This window comes from Pseudophryne corroboree, chromosome 5, assembly GCF_028390025.1.
Source record: "Pseudophryne corroboree isolate aPseCor3 chromosome 5, aPseCor3.hap2, whole genome shotgun sequence".
Classification (NCBI taxonomy): Eukaryota; Metazoa; Chordata; class Amphibia; order Anura; family Myobatrachidae; genus Pseudophryne; species Pseudophryne corroboree.
Window position 1 is genome coordinate 813,105,014 of NC_086448.1, and position 13,084 is coordinate 813,118,097.

Here is a 13,084-nt window from a genome sequence, read left to right on the forward strand (position 1 = left end):
TCCCTCTGCGCAAGCGGAGAAGGGCTCTCTGGTCTTAAACCTAGAAGTCCAGCCCTCGCAAAGAACAGCTCTTATCAGGAGAGGTGTCTTTTAGAATACTAATCCCATTTCTAAGTACATACACACTAGGGGGGTCATTCCTACCTGTTTACACGCTGTAGTTTGTCGCAGTGGTGCGAATGGGTTGGAACTGTGCATCCATGGCGGCCACATTGTGACGCCGCCAGCGGAAAAAGTGTTCGCAGCGGCAGTCGCAAGAAGCCTGAAAGGCGGGAGGTGTTCCGGGGCATCAACTGACCATTTTCAAGGCGTGGTGAGGCGAACGCAGGCGTGTCCGGGCGTTTGGAGGGCAGATGTCTGACGTTAATTCCAGGACCTTCATCACTGGATCCGTCGCACAGGGTAAGTAAGTCTGACCCTGGTCTACTTTTGCTCAAAACTTTTTTTGCATAGCAGGGCTGCACAAGCTTTTGTAGCCTTGCTATGCAAAAAATCCCTCCCCATAGGCGGCGTCTAGGTGATCGCACGGGCTGCGAAAAGTAGCTTTGTGCGATCAACTTGGAATGACCCCCTAAGTAAGAACACAATAAGTGGCGGGTTGTTCCGCAAAGCGGATGCGATGCTTAGTACATCCTGCCCATAATATGTTATAAAAATATTTTACAAAGTAATGGAACGGAACTCAGCACCGACACCTTTTAAAAAAAAAAAAATCAATTCTAACAATCAACCTGGTTTGCCTTATAGATGATTACTACTTTAAAACATTGGGCTGGCTCAGCCGGAACCTGCCGATGCCTCTGGTTCGTAGGCTATTACATTTACCCAAGAGAGTGGCTTTTTATGGGACTATGATGTGACTAAGATCATATTTATGGAAGAAGTATGCAGTATCAACCGTGCCGGAGTGTCTAGGTCCCACCCAGTGTCTTGCGCCATCTGGCATAAAGACTCTAGGTGTGTGACGACACGTCTGTAATTCCAGAAACTGGAAAAAAAAAAACAGTAAAATGATTTTAGACATTAACAAAATAAGCATCTGAAGAGTTGTCCAAATTATGGAACTTACTATAAATCTCATATTGACTTGAAATGTTATATGGAAAAAAAAGCACTGATTGTGTCTGATTCTATTTCATTCAGATTGAATCCGTGATGAGAAGTCATACATACAATATGCACACATACATACATACATACACACACACACACACACACACACACACACACACACACACACACACACACACATATAAATATTATATATATTTATATCCATACAGCGTAACGCCGGCACTCTGGATGCCCCCTAGGGCTTGCTTACTCTGGTGCCCTCCATCTGGGTTTGGCAACCCCCATATGTAGATCAAAAAATGAGGCGGCACTCAGAGATTTGTTGAAAAGCAAACAGGTGTGTATTCAAATCATCACATCACATCAACGTTTCGGGGATGAAGGGGATTTGTTCCCCGAAACGTTGATGTGATGTGATGATTTGAATACACACCTGTTTGCTTTTCAACAAATCTCTGAGTGCTGCCTCATTTTTTGATCTATATATATATTTATATATATATCTATCGTAATTTCGGACCAGCACTGGCTCCTTATTATAAGTAATAAAATGCTCCGGTACCCTCCAAGGACTGGATCAAATATAATGCAAGAGATGGCGGCACTTGGAGTCTTGTAGTAGTGGATTAAATTATCACTATATTTGCTCAACGTTTCAGGCCTGCTGCCCGTCGCCAGGAGAAATGTTGAGCAAATAAAGTGATAATTTAATCCACTACTACAGGACTCGGAGTGCCGCCATCTCTTGCATTATATATATATATATATATATATACACATATACACACTTACGCACTTGTACTGTATATGACATACACACACCGTCTCTTACATTGCAGCTGCAGTTTGTAGATAGTGATGGGACCAGGAACATTGTAATTTGGCAAACTACTACGAATCACAGGTCAATCAGGAGGGAGCGGAGCCAAAATGACGCGACTATAATGGAATTGTTTCAAACTGGCTCAGAGGGGCGGGGCTTAATGGTACAGAGTCCGTTCTCGTGTCTGTTGGGGGGAGAGGGGTTCTGGGTACTCAGAACCTCCATCCCTGTGAGCTCCACTGTAGTTACTTTCTGTAGAAATATTATGCAGTAAACTACAATATGTAGTTTTTATATCCCATAGTAAACCCAGCATATATTATTATTATTATTATTATTATTATTATTATTATTAATATTAGCATTTATTTCTGAGATGCTACTCCTGAGAGCTTACAGTCTACAAGGGACATGTAAGGATTGAGGGTATTAAGCAGATACAAAGGGTTATGAATGTACAGTAGAAGGGAAGACTGGATCAGGCAATGATAAAGATCGTTCTTGTTCAGCAACATGTTAAAAAATTGCATTTTGTTCCTCTCCAGCTAAGCTACGGGAATCCTGCTTTGACCCTGGAAATATAATGAATGGCACTAGACTTGGCATGGATTATAAACTTGGATCCACCGTTACCTATTATTGCGATGCTGGCTATGTCCTTCAAGGATATTCAACGCTTACATGTATCATGGGGGATGACGGAAGACCTGGTTGGAACAGAATGTTACCAAGCTGTCATGGTGAGATTTCTACATAAAATCAGAAACTGTTGGTCATGCACACCCATGCGATGTTGTGGATTTTATCTCAATTGTAGAAGTTTATAATAAAACACAGTTGCTATAAATGAATCAGCATCTGGCAGATGCCCAACATTGGCAGAAAGTTCCAGACAAAGGTGTACCTATAAAGGCGTGCACACAGACCCCCGGGTCCTGGGAGGCCGACACAGAGCTGGCCCTAACCAATATGATGCCCTAGGCAAGATTTTGGCTGGTGCCCCCTAGCACCACCACTGGTTCTGCCTCTGACCTTGCACCTCTTTCCCAGCACCATTACCCCTCACCCATAGCAGTCCTTGTACCCCCTATATTTTAAATAGGAACAGTTCGCATATTTGACGCACAGACCAAAAAGGGGCATCTTCTTGCTGGGAAGGGGCATGGCCACACAATAGTAACCCCAATTCCAATTACGCCACACAGTACTGCAGCTTTATTCACATTTTATCTTGCGATGGTGTCCATAATTCATATTACATCCCACAGTAGTATCACTTTACCTTATAAACGTTACTCCTCACAGTAGAGCCCCTTATTCACATTACATCACATTAAATTGCTACTTATTCACATTACACCACACCCTATTGCTCTTTATTCACATTAGACGACACAGTAGTGCCCTTTCTATATGCAACGCCACATAGTAGAGCACCTTATACACATAATGCCACACATTAGTAATGCATTTATACACAATTCCACACAGTAATGCCCCTTACACATATGAGACACATTAATGTCCTTATAAACAAAATGCACCTTACACATTATGACAACCTTTATTAATGCCCTTTTACAATTAATGTCCCTTACACATATGCCGCACATTATTAATGCCCTTATACACATAATGACACACATAGTGGCCCTTTACACATATGTTGCACATTATTAATGCAGTTTTACATGACACACATAATGCTCCTTACACATATTCAGAACACTACTGCACAACCAACCCACTCACATGCACACAGCACTCACACTTCTACTAACACTGTGACCTCTGCCTCTGCTTGGATACAGATGTGTCCTCACAAATCTTGCATCAATGCTAACGTCGGGCATCTTTTTTTTTTAATGAAAATGCATCTTATTTGCATTGCTATGTGGCTAGGATGCACAAGCAGCTTCTGCTGATTAAACTGATATGCAGCATGCCTATATACTGTGTGAGACTGTGGCTGTATCTGCATATGAAATGCTACATACAGAATATAGGCATGCTGCATATCATTTTAATCAGCAGAAGCTGATGATGCCCCTAGGCATATCAAATGCCCTAGGCAATTGCCTAGTTTAACTATGCCTATGGCCGGCTCTGGGCCGACACCACACACCGTGCAGCCATACTCTCCACCAAGCACTGCATACTGTAAATCACTGGGACGGAGGGTCAACATCATCTTCCTGGAAATTTGCACAACTGGCCAAGAGTCTTCTTAGCGGGAGAACAGAAGCTTGGGTGAGGGCTGTCCTTTCTTCTCTTCAACTGCCCCAGGTTTCAGATACATTTGGGGTGATGTAATGGAGTCCAACATTTTTTTAAAGGGGCAATAATTTTCAAGGCAAAACCATCCGAGATCGGACGGAATGCTGCACTCCATTAAATCCCCCCCAATTGTATCATGCAAATGAACACATAAAAGCCCATAAAACACTGAAATGCTGTCCTTTTTAATATTATCCAGTTTATTGTCATCCATTGTAACCAGACGTTACTGGGGGCAATAGTACAAATGATTGTGTTTCCATTTCCCTGGAACCTTTCCATCATGCCATTCTACTGTATATACAGAATTTGCCCTGTACATGTACACACCTTCATTATTATTTATATAGCAATTTTGAGAGTTCAATTAACACCCCTTCTGTATGCCTGAAATCAGTGTTGTTAGAGTAATAGTAATCATTTCCCCAATTGCCATAATGAGATCGGTAATGAATAAATAATATTTGATAGGAATTTTAGCACTCACTTTGCAGACAATAGTAAAAAAATAATGTTTGACTTTTAAATAACTCGTATTTAGTCTGTATCCCCTCATGCATAGCCAAATAAAGGGGAGGGGGGGGCAGCAGATACTGTCAGGAGGCCCCCCTGGCTGGAGCACACCGACATCACTAGCTCTCCCTCTTGTGTAGCAGGAGAACCAGGCAACCAGAATATGTGAAGGACAGTATGCAGTGCAAGTAGAGACACAGGACTATAAAGTGTCATGACCTACCGATGGAGCTTCCCGACCAGAGAAGATATAGGAGGGGGAGAGTTATATGTGACTCAGGGATCCCAGCTTCTCCTCCTTACCTGTGTTATAGTACCTTTCTTATCAATTAAATAGTCAACACAAGTAATGCCAATCATATATTAAGAGGGAAGTCCAGAAGCAGAGCATTTTGACCCTCCTGGAATGGGTCATGTTGGTATGCATAATATATATCCCCTGGGCCCCCCCTCCTTCCACTGGGCCAGCCCTACCCTCATGCATGTAACAAATGGGGACCTTCTCTGCCAGAATCTGGGGCACCAGACCACACTGTAAAGAGCTGTGAAGGTTGTCGGCAAAAATGTGTTTCTGAGCCATCAAGAGAAATATTGAGGTACTGTAGACATTTAATTTATATTTTGTAGCATTTAAGTAGTAATGTAAGCTGCCTCGCAAAGAGTGCCCAAACTTCGCTCTTCACAGACAATCCGAGGGAAAAGTTTTTTTACTTCAAGTACCATTTATTTTGGTGAGTTTTAGCTTTCAGCACAATGAGTTTAATTAGGCTTCATTTTTTTGAGTGTCATTACTCATTACCCTTTAAGATCAGCAAACTGGACGATAGCGGAAGTAAGTGAAATTCAATTTATGAAATTGCATTGCTGCCTCCTACAAACAGCAATAGCTCAAATGTACTTAAATGTTTCTCTGTGGTGACTCATCCTCCGCTATAACACTTATACTGTACATTATCATATTCGGAGATTTAATGGCGCTGACTTATCAATGTCTGGTGGTGCTCACCAAATGAGTCACTTTGACATAGGCTACATTAGCAAATAATGGGGCAGATGTATTATGCCTGGAGACAGCATAAGGAAGTGATAAACTTGTGAAAAGTTCAAGGTGATAAACACACCAGCCAATCAGCTCCTAACTGTTAATTTACATATTGGAGCCGATTGGCTGGTGCTTTTATTACCTTGCATTTATCACTGGTTTATCACTTCCTTATGCCTTCTCCAGGTTAATACATCTGCCCCAATGATTCTAGACCAGATAATATGAAATACAGTAACATATAGCATTTGCTATTGATCTTCTTATATATTCTACATTTTCTATGGGTAGCAGTTGATTTACCGACGGACTCAATACCGAGTCATAATCCTGACAGCCATTGACCAACAGTCAAAATACTGACACGGTCAAAATACTGATATTCATTATATCGACATGTTCAAAATGCCGACATGCATTTTTAAGGAATTTTTGGCCCAAAACAGACTTGTTCATACTTTACCATCAGGGTGAAACTGGATGGGGAATATAAAAGTGTGCAGAGAGCAGTGAGCCATGCAATGTGACATGGTACACTTACACGGTGTCCGTGTCGACCTATGTCCACATTGACACAAAAAAAAAACTCATGTCAGAATTTTGAAATGTCGGCATTTCAAATGTCGGTCTTCTGGCTATGTCGGTATTTTGAACATGTCTGCATAATGATTGTTGGTATTTTGACTGTCGGTCAATGTCTGGTGGAATTATGACGGTCAGTATTGTGTCCGTCGGTAAATCATACTGAACCTGTTTTCTACAGTATATGACCAATAATGAATTGATGCACAAACTAGAGTACATAGGGCCTTATTCAGACCATAACGCAGCCGCGCATATGTATGCAGCGACTGCATTCAGAGAGTCTGCATACGCGCACCGGTCGCAGTGTACATGTGCAATCCTTCACCATGCGGCCGCAAGATGAACGACAGTGGCAGTCTTCGGAGGGTGGGGCGTCGGCTGGGCATTTTGTGGGCGAAATCTGGACAACGCACACTGTTTTCGGACGGCTGCATTACGCCACATGTAGGAGCGCCGGAAAAAAACAAATGGCAACAGACCTCAACCTTAAATTGATGCTGCGGACGCATTTCGGAGTGGCGTCACGCACACATTGGGTGGTGCCACACACATGCTGGGTGGTCCCCGGCGTGTGAGTAGATGGACGCAGATCTTGCTGCGGATGAAATGATCTGCGCCCATAGGCCTCAGACCATCTATGGCAGCTGAGTATTTCACCGAACGATGTAGGCTTTCAGATTATATATACTGGATTTGCATCTGAAAGCAGCAGAACACTGGAGTTACAGTAGCTGCAAGCTGTATGTACTCCTCTGCTACATTAAAAAAAGGTCATGCATAATTTATTTTTCCCCATGTCAATTACAGGATGATGTCCCTGGTATACACTTAACAGCATACAGTTAAATACAGAGGCAATATTATTTTTCTTCAAGTGGAATTTTTATGATATGATTGTGTTGCTAATAAATGAAGGCAATTCTGTCTAGACAATATTTGATGCAATGAAGTCACACACTGTACTGTGTATTATGTTATGCAGGGGCTGCAGTTCATACCACTGAATCATTTTAATACTTTAGATGGCATTAGGGCTGCTGGCATTTTATCACGAACACAATGCACAATGAAGGAGCCGCGTCATGATATTCTTTGGAGCTGTGATGCATTATTTTTAGAGCTGTATATACTATATGTGTCATTTTAAGCTTTCCCAGGTTTCTAGTTAAAAATAAGCCTCATAATAACTGGTTGTGGAAAGATTTTATCACTTTCGTTGGGCGTTGAGTGACACCTTCTTTTGCTGGCAGTATGAGAAGTGAAAGCCATTATTATATAGTCTAAATGTCTATAAATTGTGGAATTTCCGCAGAACATTCTGTTTGTGTAGTTAAAACTTTTTTTAGTCCCTATCTAAATTTCCCTGAAGGAATTCTGTTGCATTGAAAAGTCTCCAGGTTTTATTACACACCCATGCGGCTAATACTGGGAAGCATTTTTCCAAGTAGTGTGGAGGGGTTTTATCAAAGCTTAGAGAAAGATAAAGTACCAACCGATCAGCTTCAAATTGCCATGTTACAGGTTGTGTTTGAAAAATGACAGTTAGGAACTGATTGGTTGGCATTTTATCTCTCTCCAAGCTACCCCACAGATGTGATACAGCAGACTGCTAGTGTTCATTCTAGCACCCTGCACCTGTCACAACCTGTGCAGTTCCTATTTCCTGCATGGGGTGTCACTCTCTGCTTTGGTGCTTCTAGCACACTCTGGTCTATATCTCAGCGCTGACACCCCAAGCAGCAAAGAGGAACTGTACAGGTTGCAACAGGTGCAGGGGGATAGAATGAACACTAGCCTACAAAGGATAAAAGCGGGCCAGACTGCTGTCGGTGGATCCACCTATGTTCTAGCAGCAATCTACAGAATTTGCACAGAATATTGCATGATCAGACCTGGAACAGAGAATAAAACAAATATTATTTTATGGGCTGAGTCTGAGCCCCACCCATGAGTGAAGTGCGTGTGCTCATACACTCTACCAATACTATCATTACGTAAGTGGTAAAGGAATGGACTGCATCTACAGCCAGGGCCGGACCATCCACCTGGCAAATGCCAGAAGTGCCAATGTCCGGATAGCTTGGTCCGGCCAAGCAGAGAGCAGTGCTGGCTGAGCAAGCAGCCTCCTGTCTCTCTGCTCGGCCACCCACCCTCTCTCTATCCTATCCCACAGGGTGTGCTGTGAGCCCTGACACGTCGCAAGCACCTGTGAGCTGTGGCCACTCCCCCCCTGCCATGCACACTCTTCACAGCCCCAGTCCATCCCTGTCTACATTATCATACATCAGAGTCAACACTAAGAGCGAGATGTACTAAAGGGAAAATGCACAGTTTTCAGTGTTTTATCGCATTTTCGTATGTACAGACACCCGACCGCCGCGTTTTTGCTGTGCAGGGTATCGCCATCTTTGGATGGTGATACTCTATAGAAGCCTATGGGCTTCTTATCGCCCACCAGCCACAACCCGCCGCAACCAGCCGCCTCTGCCGTTCAGATGCTTACACTTCTCTGCTCCTTTACAGTAACCTCCCCCCCCCCCAAAAAAAAAAAGAAAAAGAAAAAAAATATATAGATTTTTTTCCTTTTGGTCGTATTCTTTCTGTGTCTTCCCCAGTCTACGCTCAACCTACTGTACATAGATCCAAGTTTCTAGAAAGAAAAACGATGAAAGAACCATATTTGGACGCTCGTCTTGGAAAAGAGAACATGCTTCGTAGAGACTCCCGTTTAAATGTCCTTGAAGCTCACCTAATAAGTTTGGGATGTGAACCAAATCCACAATTCTCATTCCATTATGAATGCATGTGCAGATTATCCAGCGTAATATACTAAACCATTTGGCAGTGGATGATGGCAGTTAAGAGCAAGATCTAATTAAAGTATGTAGATGAAACATTCTTTCAACGAAGGCATGACAAGTCATCATTTCTACGGAAATCACCAGATAGGACACTTAATTTCTATATTATGGATTGTAAATGCAAACTTCTGCACAGCTGATACCTGTGGCATTTTTGGCTGACTTGTATAATGTAGCAGAAAATAAAATCTTGTAAGATAAACATAGATTACAGGAATTATAGCAATGATTCTATTATGGACAGTTTGAGGACAGTGTGGAGTATGTTTGTCTTGGGTGAGGTTCTCTTACAAATTAGCTATTGCCTCTATCCAATGGGGATAATTTTGGACCCATTAACCGGTTTGCGACAATGTAAAAGGCACTTGTGCCTCTTGCTCTGTCTTCTCCTCTGTCTTTCTGAGGGCACAAGTAAGACGGAAGAAGCTGAGAAGATCAGAAGATTTTTAAAGTTGCCATTAAACACTAAAAACACACAGAAGCTACCTGTTCCTGGATAGTAGACTTCCTGACAGATAGGACACAGGTGGTGAAAGCGGGGGAATTCACCTCTCAAGCACGGTCCATTAGTACAGGGACCCCTCAGGGCTGTATCCTCTCACCCCTGCTCTTCTCCCTGTACACAAATGACTGTACCTCAGAGGCGCAATCAGTAAAGATCATCAAATTCGCTGATGACACCACCGTCATTGGTCTCATCAAGGACGGGGACGAATCGGCCTATAGATGGGAAGTAAACCGGTTGGCCCAGTGGTGCATCCACAACAACCCTGAGCTCAACCCCCTCAAAACTGTCGAGATGATAGTGGACTTCAGGAAGAAGTCATCTAGTGCACCTCCGCTAACGATTGCTGACAGTGTGGTATCACTAGTGGACTCCTTCAAGTTTCTAGGGACCACAATCTCCCGGGACCTTAAGTGGGGGTCCAACGCTGATGCCACTATTGGGAAAGCACAGCAGAGGTTGTTTTTCCTCAGGCAACTAAGGAAGTTCAACGTCCCACAGAAGCTTCTGCTCCTCTTCTACTCCGCGATTGTGGAGTCGGTACTGTGCTCCTCGATACTGGTATGGTACAGTTCCGCCAGCGCGAGGGACAGATGCAGGCTCCAAAAGGTGGTCAGAACCGCAGAGAAGATCATTGGGTCCGACCTTCCCTCAGTCCAGGACCTGTATCTGTCCAGAGCTAAAAAGCGGGCAACGAAGATAGTAAAGGACCAGCTACACCCCGGTCACAGCATGTTTAACTTGCTTCCTTCAGGCAGGCGTTACAGGGCCATCCCCGCCTGGTCCACCAGAAGCCTCAACCGTTTCTTTCCCCAAGCGGTCCGTCTGCTGAACTCCTGAACATAGCACACTGCACCACCAACGGCAGGACTTGCCCCAGTGAACCGCCGCAGAGCGGTCGGCCACGCAATTGGTCAGCAAACCAAGAAAGGCTTGCGGACGGGAGACAGGTGGACCCAGCTCAGCTAGCATTACCCCAAGCCTACAACTGAACTCTCCTTATACCAGTTCTATATTGGTGAAGTATTAACAGGCTTTACAAGTATTAATCAGCCTTTTTCTCAATTTTGCACCTTGAGCTCAATATGCACTAACTTTTTACAGCCATCTAACAGCTGGCTTTTGCATGCAAATAACTAACACATTAAGTTGTGTCTAATTACCAGCAAGTTCTGAGGCCTAGGACACAGTCCTGTATTTTATATATATGTTTTATTTATTATTTTTTATTTCTAATTGTGCACATGCTATGTAAAGGCATTCAGCCATCTAGTGTTCATCTATCTTTTAGAAATACTATTTTACCAATAAACTAATTTGTATGTTTACAAAACCAGCTGCCGTTGTATTATCATCCCCTCCGAGCGCCCACATATTCTTTTTCTTCTACTCCTGAACATTGACTGACCAGACGTACATGTAACTCACTTGTGTCCCTATGGTATACCTATCTGTATCACTGTACTTGCCCCCACCTGCTTATCTGTTACCTACTTGGCTGTTGTAAAGCAAACCGAAGACAAATTCCTAGTATACGCAAGTACAGTATACCTGGCCAATAAAGCTGATTCTGATTCTGGTAATTGGGGCAGAATCAATTAGTGGTGAGTAACACCAGTTATCCGGGCAGGATAACTTTGCTAGTTTGTGCTCACAGCCTGAGTTTTTATGTGCGGCTGCCATTGGTGTGTGCAGAACTTTCATTCTGCCCACACCAATGTGTCCAGAAATCTAGAGAGGAAAATTTTGCACTGAGGGGTGTGTGAAGAACCATTCAGGGTGTATATAGCACTATTGCCATTTTATCAGTCCCACTCTCATGTCGGGCACAGATGCATTCACAGCTGTGTATTTTGTCATAGCCTTATCTGTGTTGTTATGTCAATGCTGCAGCCAACGATCTATCCACTAAAATGCCTACTGAATGCAGTGCTAATCTGTCCTTTAGAGGGAAAGATCTCTTTAGTATTCAGTTGTATGGTAGAGATGGATAGAAAAGGGCAAACCAGTTCAGTTGGGATGCGGTCAGAATGCCGGCTGCCGGGATCCTGGCATTCAAAATACCGACACCAGAATCCCAACATCCTATAGAATCCCGTCGCCAGACCTCCAAAAGGGACCGGAGACCGACTCCAGAATCCCAATAGCCGGCATCCCGGCTGTAAGCATAATCAGCAGGTGGAAAGGGTTGAGGTTAGGCTGCGGGGGAGAGGTGGGTAGGTTTAGGAAGCGGGGATGGGGGTTAGGTTTAGGTACCTCTGGGTGCTGGTTAGGGTCAGGCACTAAGGGGGGAGTTTAGGGTTAGGCTGTGGGGACAGAGGGTTAGGGGGTAGGGGAGAAGGGAAAACATCCCACACTTACCCCTGACGGCTTTTCACTCACCGGAATCCCGGCATCGATATTATCACCGACAGAAGTTAATCAAATACCACATTGTCTGAGCTTGATAGCAATTACCTTCACCATATTCAGATGGCGTTGATTCCTGGACCCCGCTTCTTCACATTGGGAAGGAGTCCCGGGTTGCGAAAAGGGATCCTTTCAGATCCATCTTACACTGCTGGATGTCAGGCACTAAGTGCACATGCGTGAAACCCAGGCAGACTCGGCAGTGCTAAGTGTCACTACTTATAAAGTAGCGATCGCGGGGATCCGAAAATCAGCTGTCTCCACACTAGAGCGATGTTTCACATCCACAGCTGCTACTTAGAATGAATAGTCCCCATCAGCGGCGGCTCCTACCTTTGAGGAGGAGGGGGCTGCTGCGGGCCAGGTCCTGGGGGAGGAGGAAATTGGCTGCTGTCTCCAGCCGGGTCCCAGGACCACACATGCACAGTCAAGCGGTGGTTTGTCTACGCATGCAAAAACCGCCGGCTTCTATAGACTGTATCGACTGCATTCCATAGAAGCCGGGGTTTGTGCAAGTGGAGTCAAGCCGCCACTTGACAGTGCAAGCGCCGATTGCTCCCAGAGGATTGCAGTGTGGTCTGGGCGTCCCAGAGGGAGGAAACACCTCCCAATGGGACAGCCTGTACTGGGGTTGACTGGCAGGTAGGACTTCTAATAGAAGTCATCACTACCAGTCACTGTGTAGCAAGCGCAGTCTCAGACTGCAACGGGCTCACTCCCTGCAGTGGCGGATTTTACTGGGGTGCTGCCATAGGTAACGTCTGTCCCTGACCTCCCCACAGTGAGAACTTTGAGAAGCCAATCGTAATGTTATGTTATGAGCATGCTACAAATGTCACACGTCTGCTGCCTTAGTAACCATAGATGGCGTTTTAATAGATCAATATGAATGCTCCAATTGCAATAGCTGCTGAATCTCACGGAAATTTGCAAATTTTGAGAGCAATTTCAGCCAAATTCTAGTGAAGTGAATTGTGAGGGAGTCACACGACTTC

The 13,084-nt window shown here is 44.1% G+C and overlaps 1 protein-coding gene across 1 annotated transcript in view; it reads left to right on the plus strand.

The window, feature by feature from the left end:
* CSMD3 (CUB and Sushi multiple domains 3) overlaps positions 1 to 13,084 on the plus strand; it is a 1,529,921-nt gene that overhangs the window by 939,349 nt on the left and 577,488 nt on the right. The window contains exon 31 of the mRNA XM_063924487.1: positions 2,443 to 2,637. Within this exon, the coding sequence (XP_063780557.1) occupies positions 2,443 to 2,637 (195 nt within the window). The remainder of the gene's footprint in view (positions 1 to 2,442; positions 2,638 to 13,084) is intronic.